Raw genomic sequence first — 17,570 nt, forward strand, 5'->3', positions numbered from 1 at the left:
GTTGCATTTTCATCCACAGCAAGAATAGCATATAAGTCTAACTTGGTGACATCTAATGAAGGTGCTGTCATTGTAAACTTTGTTTTGTGTGACTAACGGTATACAACTACTTCCCACCGGGCGCAATTCAAGCGTATGATTAACGTCGACTAAAACGTGCCAGGGATGATGAATTATAACTGCGTTACGTTGTCAACAACGCGCACGTGTCAAATAATGACTTTTTGAGTTGTGTGTGATGTTATCTGGAGTTAACTTACCCAGAGCAGAGTTTGTGTTTAAGTGACGGGGAAGGAGAGAACACCACATATATAAAATGGCTTCGAAACAGATTGACGGTAAAATGATATGGGGTGGAAATGGTTTCTAGTTTCATCTCTACAGTAGGCCACTAGCCTAACGTCACGCTACCACAATATGGTACAATTTTGACAGTTTTCAGTGATATTTAAATAAATAAGATCTTGTATCTGGAATTTTTCTTGATTCTTGACAAAGACTGCCCATGGATACTGAATTTTGTATACTTTATTGATTCAAATATATCTGTTCACTAACCTTCTATATTTCTGTTTTTAGAGTGTGGATCAACAGATGCAGAAATGAAATGGTGTATGTATAATGTATAGATCATTTATCTATTGCCATATCAATTTGCAGGATTTTGTAGCTAACGAAACATTTAATTTTTGTTCAGTGATACATGCTCATGATGCTGTCATTTAGCTTTACCTAAAAGGTCACTTTGTAATAGAAATGTGTGATTCAATCTTCAGTGCGAATTTTATAGCTTTATTTATGATAATATCTTCCGAGCCATGTTTTTAAACGTACATATACTTGTATGTTGAAGATGCTTTGCTTTAATAAATAAGTTAGCATTTGAAAACTTTTCTTTTGCAGATTTTGATAAGAAAACAAAACAGATTGTGTTTGGTGATGTGTCGGCCATTGAACCAGGTAGCTGTCAATTTTAATTGTAAATATATAAGTAGCTGGGTTATTGTGAACATTCAGGTTAAATATATTTGTAATGTGTGATCACATTATGTTATATGTATTCTATATATATTTTTGTTTACACAAACTATTTATTAGATGATCACCTTGCATTCTTGATCAGTGTTAATAACACCAATCAAGTATATCAAGTATATTTGACAACGTTGTCATTTAAATATTAGAAAACATTACTTTACTCAAAGAATAATTGATATATGGAATAGTCTCCCACAAGAGGTTATATCATATCGTAACGTACTTGACTTTGAGAAAAACTTGGATGAATTCTGGAATGATCTTGAGTTGAAGTACGATATTCTATTAAATCCTATTTAAGTATGCAAATGAAAATAATTTCATGATACATGTATAACTTAACCAACCATCAGTTGTATAGCAGTCATTGGTTGACCCACTATGCTGATCACAATCATGAGCCTCAACACTTTCCATCAGTGAGAAAATACTTTATTGTTTGAGGAAATCGTCGACAGTTCCTGATTAATGCTGATCATTTGATTCATTTCAACAATTCTCCATTTTTTTTCTTTTTTCTTTTTCTAAAATGTTTGTATTTTCTTGAACTAAATTATATAAGTTTTCTTAAGAGTTTACTATTGCATACCGGGAAACTTTCACCCAATTAAATATTCACCCTTCACCGGTAAAATCTACATTATTCCAGCATTAATTACGCCATTCACTTGTAATTACTATTTACTGTATATTATGTACCAATATTTGCTGTCATGATAAATTCACCCTCATTGCAGAAGGCAAATACGGTGAATGTTAAGCTGCAGTGAAAATTTCCTGGTATACAGTATACATGTGCAAAGCATATTAAAAATAATAAAAGGTTACAACCTATACTATAATTATAACATGATTATTTGGGAACAACACATTATTCACAAGTGTAGAATCTACCAAATCAAATATGATTCAATTATCAGTTATGATCAGATCATAATGTGTTTTAGCAGCCAATGTTACAGTATCACTACTACCGGGTAATGTGAACGGATCTATAAAAAGTTTATATACACAGACAAATGTACCAATTTTTATATATTTCAGAATCAGAAGAGATGAAGGTCAGGAAATGATTTAGAATGAGAAGTATTCTGTTGTATCGGAAACAAAAACATATATAAAGTATACTTTCAGCTATCTGTTGTACGAAACACATTCAGTATAACTTAAATTTTGTATGAAGCACATTCAGTATAACATCATTGTTGCATGAAGCACATTCAGTATAACTTAAGTGTCGTATGAAGCACATTCAGTATAACTTCAGTGTTGAATGAAGCAAATTCAGTATAACTTCAGTGTTGTATGAAGCACATTCAGTATAACTTCAGTGTTGTATGAAACACATTCAGTATGATTTCAGTGTTGTATGAAGCACATTCAGTATAACATCATTGTTGCATGAAGCACATTCAGTATAACTTAAGTGTCGTATGAAGCACATTCAGTATAACTTCAGTGTTGAATGAAGCAAATTCAGTATAACTTCAGTGTTGTATGAAGCACATTCAGTATAACTTCAGTGTTGTATGAACACATTCAGTATAATTTCACTGTTGTATGAAGCACATTCAGTATAATTTCAGTGTTGTATGAAACACATTCAGTATAATTTCAGTGTTGTATGAAGCACATTCAGTATAATTTCAGTGTTGTATGAAGCACATTTAGTATAACTTCAGTGTTGTATGAAACACATTCAGTATAATTTCAGTGTTGTATGAAACCCATTCAGTATAATTTCAGTGTTGTATGAAGCACATTCAGTATAACATCAGTGTTGTATGAACTCATTCAGTATAATTTCAGTGTTGTATGAAACCCATTCAGTATAATTTCAGTGTTGTATGAAGCACATTTAGTATAACTTCAGTGTTGTATGAAACACATTCAGTATAACTTCAACATTGCATTGTTGTATGAAGCACATTCAGTATAACTGCAGTGTTGTATGAAGCACATTCAGTATAACTTCAGCATTGTATGAAGCTCAATTCTAAAATGAATTGATTTTTTTATCTAAATGTATCTCTTAATTAAAAACTAGTCACATGGATAGTCTTTGTAAGCAACTTGTCTTAAGACAGAGCTATTTATGTTTCCTGAAGACAGTCTGTTTATTGGAGAGACCTATATACTGTGAAGCCCACACATATCTCCCTTTTTATAGCATGTGACATGTCCCTGTGGTGTGGAATATCGTATGTTAGATCTGTTTTACAAGTTTATATTATTCAATTCTGCATTCTTTTTTAATTTCTGGCCATCTACAGGGTCCAGATAGCCTGTTATACGAGGTAAAGAAGAGACTAGATGTAGGGCCTCCCCCAGTACAGCTGCTGGACACACTAGACATAGATGGTATAGTCAACTTCATCAAGGATGGGAAGTGTAAAAATATCATCACCATGTCAGGGGCTGGAATTTCTACATGTAAGTAGTTATAATCTGTGCGCATTCACACATACAGTATGTTTAGTCATATATTTCGATATAAAAATGATATTAAAATAAGCCTATTTAATCACAATGTAGAGCAGACCGCTAGTATTTGTTGAGTGATCTTTGCTTTGAATGTTTTGCTAGCAGTTATTTTGACTATTAAAAAAAAAATCAACACACAGCATTGTACATATCACTTAATGTCTGCCAATTAGATAACAAATCTTTAATTAAAATGTTATGAGAAGGATACATTTCTGATTTTGTGTACTGGATAAATATTTAATATTACAGCGGCAGGCATCCCTGACTTCAGATCACCGGTGACTGGGTTGTATGATAATCTAGAGAAATATGACCTTCCTTACCCGGAGGCTATGTTTGACCTTGAATACTTCCAGGTTAGTAATCAAGCTGTAGTATGGATTAATATAAGCTCCAAGCTTGTTTTCCCATCCAATATTTATAGTTGTATTTGTAATATTGTTGATTATTGAATAAAATATTGTTTAAACTAAGCTGTAGTATGGATGAGGCAGAAAGTTAAGTTTAAGTTTGAACGAAACTTTTACATTTTATATGCTCAGGATCTGAGATTATGTGATGTGTTCTTGTGGGCATTGCTGCAAGCTTCTGGGAGAATGAGAATGGGTGAAAACCTATGATATTACTTTTACTGAAAGTAAGTTACATTAAGGTAATAGGATTGTGTCACCATTTCTCAGTAGAATTTCTTCAAATTTTGTAGTTATATTGCTTTGAAGTAAAGAAAATTTTCTGCCACAAAAAAAATATAGGTTGTCAGAATTTTAAGGATTTTACATGGAAATTTATGTAAAAAGGAATGAATTTTGAAAAAAAAATGAAAGACACAATTGTTTGCAAAATAATGTCAATAAAAATAATACTGCCATAGATTAGTATTGCATTAATGTATATCAATTTAATAAATGCTGAAATTGTGTAAAATTAATTATCTATAAACGATTAAAAATTGACATTTTTTAATAAAACCATATACACATAGTAATTGCATGTAAGAGTTATCTGTCTTGAAAAACTTCACAGTAGTGAAATAGGTAGCCGGTTTCCTGAAGTACAGAAAAATGGACACCTGTGACTCATTGATAAAAAAAACCAACCTGAATTAATGCCTGGTTTGCTTTGAAATACTTTAATATTGAGAGAACACACTGTTTTGTCAATAATAAACATATAATATTCATCAGTTTAATATTAAACTTTATAATAACCGGAAATTGTGATACTGTCTCCCTTCATTGGATTTTCAACTAGGGATGTACTTCCTATTTCCGTTTATCAATACACTCCAATGACCTTAAGAGGTCATGGCTATGGAAACAAATCAAATCAATTAAGAATATGTCATTCAAGTACTTGACTGATATTCCGTCTTTGCGTATTGCAGAGTCATCTTCTCTTGTGAGCAGGTATTGACTGTTACGTCATTTGTTTGTGTGAGAAAATTACGTCTTTTCTCAAAAATTGATGACATTTCTCTCACAAACAAATGATATAACAATCAATACCTGCTCTCAAGAGAAGATAACTCTGCAATACGCAAAGACTGAATAAAACCATTGTCTCAAAAATTACCACAAGAAGGTCATAGAGATTTCATGTTATAAAACCATTGTCTCAAAAATTACCACATTAAGATCAAAAAGATTTCTTGTATATGTGCGTTTATATTTATTTTTGCAGAAAAATCCAGAGCCATTCTTTTCCCTAGCCAAAGAGTTATGGCCTGGTATATTCAAGGTAATGCTGGAAAAATGTTCAGAAAACAGTTCATGAAATAACAATAACAAGAATAACTTCATATTGATCACTTAAACTGCATGCTAAATTCTTATTTTGAAATATGTTGGTTGATGAATTTATTTCAAATGAAAATATGAAAAAATTGTTATTGTGAATTTTCAGCCAACACCTTGCCACTACTTTATTAAGATGTTACACAGCAAAGGCCTACTGTTACGACACTATACACAGGTAAGTTCAATCTATTGTTACGACACTATACACAGGTAAGTTCAATTTACTGTTACAACACTAAACACAGGTAAGTTCAATCTACTGTTGCAACACTATACACAGGTAATTTCAATCTACTGTTAAAACACTATACACAGGTAAGTTTAATCTACTGTTAAAACACTACACAGGTAAGTTTAATCTACTGTTACAACACTATACACAGGTAAGTTCAATCATCTGTTGCAACACTATACACAGGTAAGTTCAGTCATCTGTTGCAACACTATACACAGGTAAGTTCAATCTACTGTTGCAACACTATACACAGGTAAGTTTATAGGTCATAGCCTGAAGGATGTTTAATGATTTGGTCACAATTGACAGGAATAAGTGAGCAAGAATGGTGACGTTGTTTTTATAACTGTACTCAGATATACTTTTGTTATTTATTTTTTAGATTTTTAGGAAAATAAATTGACTACTTTGAATATATATCCCTCACTGGAGGGGATTACTGGATTGTAATCATTTTCCCTCACTGGGAGGTTTGACTGGATTGTTCAATTATTTCCCTCGCTGTTACTGGATTGTATTCACATGTGTCTGCGAAACAATGGGTGACTACTTTAGATGAGACTAATTTGATGATTTCAGAACATTGACACGCTTGAAAATCAGGCAGGATTGGATCCAGAAAAGTTAGTAGAGGCTCATGGGAGTTTTCTTACAGCTCATTGTCTTGTTTGCAAAAAGGAATACAGCAAGGGGTTCATGGAAGGTATGATACTTAGACTGATTTAGTCTTGAACAGTTGTCTTTGATTTGATGGGGCAAGGACTTGAATTGTCAAAATATGTATAATCAATTATTGGAATCTTTCTTGATCAAATATTTCAAATAATAGTTTTAAAATTATGCCTTTAATTACCATGTTGATTACAGTGTCCTGGAAATTACTTCAATTTCATGAAGATTATTTGTAAATTAGAAGAGTTATGAAAAATCACAGATTTTATATTGCATTCAGATTTAGTCAGCTTAAAAGATAGCCAACACCCAGTGCAATGATTAATCAACATATTTGTTTCTGTTAGTTTGGATTGATATATTTATTTTCGAATTACATTTTTGATTCCGATATTGCTTGTTTACATTTGTTGATAACTTCAATACCAGATGATACTGTATTATAGATAAAGTGTTAGCTGGAGAGATACCTATGTGTGATATCCAAGAATGCACTGGCATCATCAAACCAGGTCAGTACTTTCATTAAGATATATATGTGTCATATACTACATGTATTAGTATTGCATTAGAGGTCAGTAACTGCTACAAGGTTTATGCAAGTACACCATGGTCATCTGAGTACACCAAGGTCATTTCAGTGCACCACAAGGTCATATCAGTACACTACAGGGTCATATCAGTACACTGCAGGATCATATCAGTACACCAAGGTCATTTCAGTACACCACAAGGTTATATCAGTACACCAAGGTCATTTCAGTATACCACAAGGTCATATCAGTACACCAAGGTCATTTCAGTACACTACAGGGTCATATGAGTACACCACAGGGTCATATGAGTACACCAAGGTCATTTCAGTTACACCACAGGATCATATTAGTACAACAAGGTCATGTCAGTGCAGCAGAGTCATTTCAGCACCACAAGGTCATGATAGTGGACTGGGATCATTTTAGTGCAACAGAGGTATATTACTTTGTACTAGTATCTCCTTCCTTGTTAATCAGATCATCTTATTTTGTCATCTCATGACTATGTTTGCTAATGTGATAACATCCGATTAATTAGAATCATAGAGACATAATTAAAATAATCAGGGAAAACAAGTTTTCATTACTGCTGTTTATTATTTTCAGACATTGTGTTTTTTGGTGACACGCTACCTAAAAGATTTGCAGATTGTGTTGAAGAGGTAATTCCATTCATTATGTCTATGTCTAGAACCTAAAAGAGTTCTGAAGTTGTGTGATTATGTTTTGTCATGATCACTGGTTCTTAAACACTGCTTATTAATCATTAAACAGGTTCTGTAAAGTCGCAAAATGGCACTGTTACTGTAAAATGCTAAAAAGAAATCAAGGATGTATGATTTTAATTTTGATTTCTTGCCCATACAGCATTCAAACTTCATAGTAACCATGATAAGGTGATATCTATGATTGTGCTGGAGATTAATGCCACCAGTAGCAACTAATTGTCAATTCTTTTGGCTATACACAAGAGTTTTTGTTTTTGTGTTCTAGTCAATGCAATATGAAACTACTAAAGATTTCTTGCCTGGGTGGGAGGGGGAGATTAAGCCATTGTCAAGGCTTGTCAGGTTGCTCAGGACCAATTCAGGAGTAGCATATTAATTTGTCCAGACAAAATTAGTTTCCCAGTTTCATATGATTTCTTTGAAACCTGGTAGATTTTACCACCATCAGTATGTAGATGTGTATGTATATTAGAAATGATTGATCCTACAAACTTTTGCTATTTTTTAGTTCTCTGAACAACAGCCAGGGCACATCAAGTTCTTTATTACTTTAAGTCGGTTGACTTATCAGTCATAACNCATACATACATGTAGATGGATAGAGGGAGAGCATTTTGGCTTACAGTTATAATGATATATATGTAAATGTATAGGACTTCTTGTGACTTCATGGGAAGTGTGACTTGTTGGTAATTATGTATGTGACATTCTAGGACTTTGGGAGGGAAGTGTGACTTGTTGGTAATTATGTATGTGACATTACGGGACTTTGGGAGGGAAGTGTGACTTGTTGGTAATAATGTATGTGACATTACAGGACTTTGGGAAGTGTGACTTGCTGGTAATTATGTATGTGACATTACAGGACTTTGGGAAGTGTGACTTAATGGTAATTATGTATGTGACATTACAGGACTTTGGGAAGTGTGACTTGTTGGTAATTATGGGTACGTCTCTCGTGGTTCAGCCATTTGCTTCACTAAGTTATAGGTAAGTAAGCATTTATAAGTCTCCCTCCAGCCACTATGATGATAAAACTGGTCATATTTTATTGTTTAATTGTTTATCAGGGCCAGTATTCATAAAAACGTTCTCATGCTCAAGCATGGATTTTGTGCTCAAGCCAAATTTCTTGTTCAAGATATAAATTATTAAAAAATTCTTGCTTTGTCATTGATTTGGAAAACATTTGAAGGGACTTAAAGCGGAATACTGTTCTCAACATTTGCAATTTAGGTTTTGATCGTTTGACATGATCTAAGTGAGTACGATAACATTAGAAAGCTGGTTGGAGCACAGAATCCATGATTGAGTGTGAGAACAGAATCCATGATTGAGTGAGAGAACAGAATCCATGAATAAGTGGGAGAACAGAAGCCATGATTGAGTGCGAGAACAGAAACCATGATTGAGTGTGAGAACAGAATCCATGATTGAGTGTGAGAACAGAATCCATGAATAAGTGTGAGAACAGAGACCATGATTAAGTGTGAGAACAGAATCCATGATTGAGTGTGAGAACAGAATCCATGATTAAGTGTGAGAACAGAATCCATGATTGAGTGTGAGAACAGAATCCATGATTGAGTGTGAGAACAGAATCCATGATTGAGTGTCAGAATGGTTTCATGAATACAGGCCAAGGTGTCCAGCCTTTCTTGTATTTGATCTGTATATTATCAATACATTTGTAACAGGTATTTTAACTACGTATTATATGCTATAATTGTCTTTTCAGTTACTAGGCCTAATGCTTTTAAATTCAAACAGATCTTTAAGCTTCCTTTCTTTATTTGTTTCTAAAATTACAAAACATGAATTATATGTATAGTATTTGCCTCTGGTTGACAGGGTTCCAGCAAACACACCAAGGTTTTATATCAACTTGGAGAAAACAGGAACTGAAGTAAGCCATTGCTACCTTTTTTTCTTCAATGAGTATTCTTATCCTCAAGATTATCAATGAGTAATTATTCAATATATTTAAATAAATTGACAATGTAGATTTAAAAGAGTGAATAAGATCTGAACATTTCGTTATTGTGTTATACACTAAGACAGTAGTTTGATGAATGTAACACAGTATTCCCCTTGTACAGGACAGTTAAAACTATGACATTTTTTTCTAGGGTGGGGATATGTTCTCCTTCATTTTCTTTGGTGGAGGTTTCAAATTTGATGACAAAAACAACTACAGGTAAGTGAAAGAATTTAATTACCTGTTGGGCTACGATTTTGCTTAATACCTGGGATGTAATATTTTGCTCACCTGGTCCAAAGCATCCATTGTCCCTTATCTTGCCATTGTTAATTTTTCCATTAAAACACTACAAGTCCAAAACTGCTGGAGACATTTTGATTAAATTTGGTCTGTAGAAATGTGGTCTGTAGAAATGTGGCGCCAAGTGGACTCAGCATTGTAAAACAGGGTGTTTGGCCTCCCAGTAGATACAACTGTTGTAGTAAGGTATTCAGTACAAATAAAGGAAAATTTAAACCAAATTCGGTGTTGAGCATCCTTAGGGCAAGACTACTCAATATTGCATTGACAGAGGTTGCTTTCCCTCTTCTCCAAGGAGTTGGAGAGACAGTGCCTTAAAATAGAAATTTAGAACATTGTTGCTTCAAAATTCTATTCTTCCTTAAGGGTTGCACAGATTGTAATCATAATTGTTTTTTAATATTCTGTCATACTTTCCTTAAGGGATAGGTCCCAAATAAAGGGATATTTGTATAGCTTCACTCTCAATCATGTTCCCCACTCTATAACCATATACTCACATAGTTGACATGAAGGGATGAATGCACCCACACTAACATGATCAGCATCAGAGTTCCGCCCCAACCCAGGGTCTTATCCCTGGGTCATCAAATGGAACGGAAGAGAACCCCTCCCCATAACTATATACAATTGCTAGGCATGAAGAGACAAACATAATCATGCAACTAGAGGTTGCTTCACAATTGCTTTGGACTTTTGAATAAATTGTTGCATTAAAAAGGTTAAGCTTCCATAAAGGGGTGTGAGGAGGATGGGTCAAAACCCAAATGGGTGTAATTTTGATGTTTTTGTTTTTAAATTCTGACTCTTCTTGACCAGTTGATCATATTTATGCCAAAGCATTCTCAGGACCAGGGAAACAAAGGTGAAAAGAAGGATATGATCCTTGTTGGTGCTGAGAGCAGCCAAAATGGGGAAAAACATGTACACTGTAAATGCAATACATTGAATGTATTACATTAAATTAGAGTAATTTTGCCATGATAGCTTAAATAACTTTGTGAGTGATAGTATAGCAGACCCCTATTTTTTAATATTACAAGTAAAGCGATCCATGCCCCTGTGAGTGATACATGACCTTTGGACCTCTTGTTTCTTAGATGGTACTTAACTCATTCACCCCTGAAGTTCCATGATGAACAGTTTTCCAACTTGGAATAGAATTGGAAGAGTTCAAATGTGTCTTCATGGGGTGAATGAGTTAAATCATTCAAAGGATTACTTTAAAGCACAGGTATAGGGGACCCCTATTTTTTGATATTACAAGTAAAGCGATCCATGCCCCTGTGCTTTAAAGCAGGATAGTATCATAGGGATGGGGTGTTTTTCGATTTCACGGGTCAATAACGTAGTCACTAAAATATGATCCGCAGAATGATATAACAAGCGCAAAAATGAGCCACAATAATAAACATCATAACCATAATGTTGGTTGTTAAGATTTATGAACATCAAGAGTTGAACAAGATGTTTGAAAATAGATTGTATCACACATCTAATAATTTTGTTGGGGATTTTGTTTGGAAATTTAAGTCATTTGACTATTTGACACTTTATAAGCTGAATGTTCTGTTTCTTTGCTACAATACTGAGACATTTTTTTTCAAGATTTTTTTCTTTTCTTTCACATGTTAAGATTGCAAAATTATTATCTGTGTAAATTGAATTTTCTTATTTTGGGTCAAAATTGCGAAAATTTAAGCTCGCGAAAATAACCCTATTATACGGTACTCAATAAATTGTTTGTGTTGTAGAGATGTGTAATTAATTGTTCGTGATGTAGATCTATGTGTAATTAATTGCTTTTGTTGTAGAGATGTGTTTTGGCAAGGAACATGTAATGATGGTTGTTTCACACTTGCCGAAAAACTGGGCTGGAAGGTAAAAATATACAGTAACTCTCTATTTTCCTCCTTCCCCCAAGTTTCAGGGACATATAGTTCTTGCATGGTCGGTCTTTGTCATGTCACCGTGTGTCCGAAACAGGTGATTTCCAGACAATAGATAATAACTTAAACACAATTTATCATTGCAATAAATTTATTTGAATGATTACCCAAGGAAAGAGAAAGATGCGTACTGATTTGGGGGTTGAAGGTTAATGACACATTGGCTATAAATAGACAACTTTTGGGATAATGTTTGTACATCAGCTTTAAACCAAACTTAGATGGATATTGTTCCTTTAGAAGAGGAACATCTCTACTGATTTTGGGGTAAAATAGGTGACATATTTGTAGTTACTAGCTGGCTATAAATAGACTTACTTCTGCAGTATGTTCTTTCCTGGAATCTGAACAAATGTTTATTGTCAAGCACTTTAATTTGGCATATACCCCCAAACCATGAGTTTAGTCGGGGAGCATATGTCAGTTTTGCTGATTTCCCCGTCATAGTTGTAGATACCTGGTAATAAAGGTAAACTGTAACTTGTCTTGTGCAGTTTAAACACATGAAATCAAACTTGTGAATTTATTTCTTAAATATCATCTGAATAACAATTTTTTTTTTTCTTGGATTAAAATTAAAGTATGAATCAAATTTCATAAATTGATATTTTTGTTATCAGGACGAACTCACCATGATTGTCCAGAAAGAGCATGCAAAGATTGATAAGGAGATGTCACTGCTGAAATCAAAAACCAAAAATGTCAGAGTTCGGAAAGGAAAGGGCACAGAAAAGAGATCTGGGAACCTTGGAAAAACAGCAGTACACACTAATTCTAGGCCTACTATACCAAAATCGTCTGAAAAACAGGGAAACATACCAATTCTTGACACATAATACCAGAGTCTAATTTGTAAAACAGGAACACACTCCAATTCTTGACATGTTATACCAAAGTGCAATTTATAAAACAGGAACACACATCAATTCTTGACACATAATACCTAAGCCTTATTTATAAAACAGGAACACACACCATTTCTTGACACATAATACCTAAGTCTAATTTATAAAACAGGAACACACATCAATTCTTGACACATAATAACTAAGTCTAATTTATAAAACAGGAACACACACCATTTCTTGACACATAATACCTAAGTCTTATTTATAAAACAGGAACACACACCATTTCTTGACACATAATACCTAAGCCTTATTTATAAAACAGGAACACATGCCAATTCTAGACACCTGGATTCAAAACTTCTCTTAAAAAAATGGGACACAAACAAATTCTACCATTTGTTTTCTTCACAAACACAGGTATCATCATACCAATTCAGGATTCACCATATCATGGTTTTATGTAAAAAAAGACCACAGTCACACCAAATCTAGACACATAATACCATTGTTTTCTTCAGGGACATGCACCTATCAAAAAAACAGATGACACCAAATTTTCTGTAAAACAAACAGTGGTAGGCATCACTTCTAGACACATGATACCAAAGTCTAATTTAAAACCATTGAGACACCGATTCTAGACGTGATATTAAAGTCTACTGTGAAAAACAGGCACATGATTTAACTCTAGGCACAATAACAATTATTGTCTTCTGTGAAAAAAAAAGGGGGCACACAGTAATTCCAGGCTTTAGTTTGGTTTGGTTTGTTTGCGTTTTACGTCCTATTAACAGCTACGGTCATTTAAGGACGTGCCAGGTTTTGGTGGTGGAGGAAAGCTGGAGTTCCCGGAGAAAAACCACCGACCGACGGCCAATACCTGGCGACTGCCCCACATAGGTCTCGAACCCGTGACCCAGCGGTGGAGGGCTAGTGGTAGCGGAATGTTAGACGCCTTAACCACTTGGCCACCGCGGCCCCTGGTAATTCCAGGCATATGATAACAAAGCCAATGTGTGTGTATCTAGATATCTTGTATTTTACTTTTATTGTATTGTAAACTGTGATACCATTCTTTTTTGTTTTAACGCAATGTTTGATAAGTTCATATACTGTATGTTGACAAATAAAAGCTTAGCATTGATGTTGTTACAACTGCCTGCAATGATTTATTTACAATTATGATTCCACCTAACATCGTACGCATGTTCCTGCCATTGTCCTTACCGTCATCTGAATTATTTACTTGGGGTCCACACAAAATCTGAGATAGCCACTTTGGTCTAAAGTTTGCATTAGATCAAACAGATGAACAATACATGTCCTATGGGTCTGTTGTTGTAGTATACTGCGCCGGTTTAAAAGAGCTTGTGAAAAGCAAGCAGCTACAAGTTTATTTTTTTCAATGGATACAAAATGTACCTCTTGACCATTCCAAAGAACGATGAGAAATATAGCTGCTTGCTTTTGGTTGGTTGGTTAACGGGTTTCGAGCCTACATGAATCCGCCCTTATGGGTTTCGTCGTGTAGGCTCGAAACCCGTTAACCAACCAACCAAAAGCAAGCAGCTATATTTCTCATCGTTCTTAGGAATGGTCAAGAGGTACATTTTGTATCCAATGAAAAAAATAAACTTGTTAAACTGAAAGAATGGTCAGGAACCAACTGGAGAAAGTACATGTTATAAGCACAGGGACCTGATAATTCGTTACAGCTATATTTAGACCTAAACTAAGGTGTTCAGAGTAATTTTACATGTTTTAGGGGTTTAGATCGACTTTCGGTAAAAATGACTCCCCCAATGATTATATACACGAGCTGTAACAATTTCTCAGGTCCCTGAGTTTATATTCGCGGACCGTTGACGTTTGTCTTGTTGGAATCGCTATCAATAAGAGTATCAATAACAGAAAAGCAAATAAGACCCAATGGAGGACCAAGCCAGATCAGTTCCCACACATTTGGTGAAGCAAAGAAGTGAAGTTAATCAGAACGACTACAACTGTTTCGTACAGAAACTGCCTTCTGTAACGCCGAGGGCCTCCGACCTTGAAGGACCAGTATTGTTTCACAAGATGTCTATACGCCGGTCGCGATATATCTCCCTATAGGTTCAAGCCAGATCTCTTATACAGGTCATTATTTGATAGCGATAGTATCCGCAAACTGTAGTTAATAGCAAGGTCGCATTCGCGTATCCCGGTTAAGGTGGCGCAGAAATTTTCCATGTTAAACCAACGAATAACAAAGGAGGCCTATGGTCATTTGGATTGTAGTGTAGGATCTGGACGAACCCCCTCGTCCATTTTTTGCAAAGTAACAACCATCAGTAAAATAATTCAAAATCTTCCAACAAAGATTCTTAATTAATCATAATGTGTAGAGTAATGATATTAAACCTTTGAAATAAATCTGGCCTGATCTTTTTGAAAATGAATTACAAGTGAGCGATACGGGCCTAACAGGCCTCTTCTTTTGACATCCAGAAAGTCTTTGATAGGCATACCGGCTTCTAGCTAAATTAATCTGCAAAATTTTCACACTGAATAAACAGTTTCTTATGGTATCGGCATCATGTCGTTGTTATGAAAAAATGAACTCTTGCCTTTCAAAATCACAAATCACTTTTTTTTTAAGTTCTGTAATGGTGGAAAAGTAGTTAGCTGAGTAGGACCAAAAAGCACTGTATCTGCCGAAAACCGATAAAAAATATTACGTTATCCCACGGGCTAAATAGGTAGCATGACCTCATATAATTCCTTGGCTATCCCTAAATTTACAATTCATTTTTTTTGTCTTACTAGTTGATCCTATTATGCTATACTCATCACAAATATGGAGCTACACGGATGCAAGTGTATTTGAAAAAAATACACCTACAATTCCGTAAACGAATTCTTGGTCTATATAGAAACACTTCTAATTTTCTGGTATATGAAAAAACGGACATACCCTATTTGTATTTGGTGTCAAATTAAGAATGATTCGATTTCGGTATTGAAAATAAATTGTCTAGTCGTATGAACAAATTGATGTACTCATTACATGAAATGGACAAATTGAGTTTTAAATGATTGAATTATGTTAAACATACCATGGAAAGTGTATGTCCAAATTATGTTTGGATGCATTAACAAGACTGTTTGCCTGATATTACCTACCTTTAGTTGTATAAACTACTATTATATGACCAGTTTATTCAGTAATGGTTTAATTAAATTGACATCTCATCCAAAGGACGATATATCAAATATCGTTTTGGTTTGGAAGAATATATTTGCATGATTAAATGAAACAGATAGGAAAATTAATTGCAAAGTTAGAACTTCAAATATAAACTTTCAGTAGAAACAGGAAAATGGATAAAAAGTCAACGACATGTATTATGTAATGACACGGGTCCGTGGTAATGATCACATGATGTTAACTTGTCATGTATTGAAACTATATTGTATATATATATTATACTCGACATATGGTTACCGTCACTCAGAGACGTATATATTACGTCTCTGCGTCCCTGTACCCAAATCGGGACACTTGTGGGAAAACGGTCCGAGAAACTGTCATTCAATGCAAAGAAGTACTTTTTATGTAAACAGTTTTCATTTGATAATACTTTTCATGACAATTAAACTGTATTAAGCTTTATTGGCTGCCGATTATCGTTACATGGACCATTTAAAGGTACGAATAAATACCAAAACAAGACGTTCCTGATCTACGCGCCGTGCGACGCTATTTATTTGAACAAAACTAATGCTAGTTTGGAGAAGAAATTTAATCAGAACCAAAATACCGGAAGTGTCCCTTTCAGGGTACAGTAACGCCGGTATTTCGCGGTTTTTTTCTATTATGAAAAATTAACAAACATTTTTGGAACTGATAGTAATTGGTACATTGATATTTATCTAAAAGGTGTCCCGATTTGGGTACAGTGACGGTACGTACAATTTATGTGTGTCTAAGTGCAAATAAAATATTTGGGAAATCTTGGGTCTCTGCGTTCATGAGTCTAATGTTCACTTGACAAGACTTAGACATGGCTGCAGCTACCAAAACGCTGACCTTCTAAATGTAATCCTGTAGAACGCCTTAGGCTAGCGCAACTCGAATTCCGAAGATGACACCTACTACCGCGGACGGTAAGTTGCCACAAAATATGTAGGCATCTATTGCTTCATTAATTTTGTTTGGTTTGGTTTGTTCGGGTTTTACATCCTATTAACAGCCATGGTAATTTTTGGTGGGGGGGGAAAGCCGGATTACCCGGAGAAAACCAGCGACTTGCGGATATGATCCTTCAGCATGGTTGATTTGAGAAAACTGTTACTACCTGGAGCCAGCTTAATTTAATCACAGACTTTCTAATATAATTCCGTGATTAAATGGTTAACTACTATTACCTCACATTACATAATATCATCAATAACACACCATTATTCAGCAGTAAGTGGTATTCTAACGAGTATCAATGTAAGCCCTTCTGCCTACGTGATTATTCTATCAGAACAGGCCCGAACACGTATCTTGTCCTCAGTGGTCCAGTCAACTACGAAGCATTGCGCTTTTTATTCTTGCGTTGAATACATACTATGAGCCACTAAAGAAGCGCTAAGCGTGTACGCGACGCTGATCTGAAAAGCTGTCAAGTAGTTATGCTGCCCTGTGTTGTTATCGAGTGTTTTGCAAGTAGGGTGTATTGTTATTTTCGGTGACCTATTAATACTCTGATGATGTCATTGATCTAAACTTGGAGATCAAAGTAATTCTCTATTTTGCCACGGACCAGAACCGATTGTCATCTTGTGTCACCGGTGGACCTGAAGCTGAATTACCTGTCATAAATTTGTGTTACTTGACAGATAGACCAGGTCGGTACAGTGTACGGTGTAATAACGGAATGGCGTCTAATTCGAAAGATGGTAAATATATTAAAACCAGGAAGAAGGACATACAAAACTTATATATGATTTATGTTCACGCCTAGCTTTTT

The 17,570-nt window shown here is 34.7% G+C and overlaps 3 protein-coding genes across 5 annotated transcripts in view; 2 read left to right on the plus strand and 1 right to left on the minus strand.

Annotated features, from left to right (window-relative positions):
• LOC110466351 (dnaJ homolog subfamily C member 17-like) overlaps positions 1-150 on the minus strand; it is an 11,620-nt gene extending 11,470 nt beyond the window's left edge. The window contains exon 1 of the mRNA XM_021522795.1: positions 1-150. This exon is cut by the window's left edge and continues 1 nt beyond it. Within this exon, the coding sequence (XP_021378470.1) occupies positions 1-71 (71 nt within the window). The 5' untranslated portion in view covers positions 72-150.
• A 10-nt stretch (positions 151-160) lies between these two features.
• Positions 161-13,397, plus strand: LOC110466350 (NAD-dependent protein deacetylase sirtuin-2-like). Of its 2 annotated transcripts, none has more exons than XM_021522793.1 (16): positions 161-338; positions 580-612; positions 904-960; positions 2,083-2,099; positions 3,312-3,471; positions 3,775-3,881; positions 5,206-5,262; positions 5,428-5,496; positions 6,136-6,259; positions 6,675-6,740; positions 7,371-7,426; positions 8,406-8,482; positions 9,344-9,398; positions 9,622-9,689; positions 11,588-11,654; positions 12,343-13,397. In XM_021522793.1, exons 1-16 carry the CDS (start codon positions 317-319, stop codon positions 12,556-12,558), a joined length of 1,251 nt encoding a protein of 416 aa, XP_021378468.1. In that variant the 5' UTR covers positions 161-316; the 3' UTR covers positions 12,559-13,397. The 2 variants fall into 2 exon arrangements, with proteins under 2 accessions (XP_021378468.1, XP_021378469.1); XM_021522794.1 differs by lacking the exon at positions 161-338 and adding an exon at positions 343-420.
• A 3,809-nt stretch (positions 13,398-17,206) lies between these two features.
• Positions 17,207-17,570, plus strand: part of LOC110466366 (NAD-dependent protein deacetylase sirtuin-2-like) — a 33,988-nt gene continuing 33,624 nt past the window's right edge. For both annotated transcript variants that reach the window (XM_021522810.1, XM_021522812.1), the window contains exon 1: positions 17,207-17,499. In XM_021522810.1, coding sequence (XP_021378485.1) covers positions 17,478-17,499 — 22 coding nt within the window. In that variant the 5' untranslated portion in view covers positions 17,207-17,477. The remainder of the gene's footprint in view (positions 17,500-17,570) is intronic.

Source organism: Mizuhopecten yessoensis, unplaced genomic scaffold (genome assembly GCF_002113885.1).
Source record: "Mizuhopecten yessoensis strain PY_sf001 unplaced genomic scaffold, ASM211388v2 scaffold11131, whole genome shotgun sequence".
NCBI classification, from domain to species: domain Eukaryota; kingdom Metazoa; phylum Mollusca; class Bivalvia; order Pectinida; family Pectinidae; genus Mizuhopecten; species Mizuhopecten yessoensis.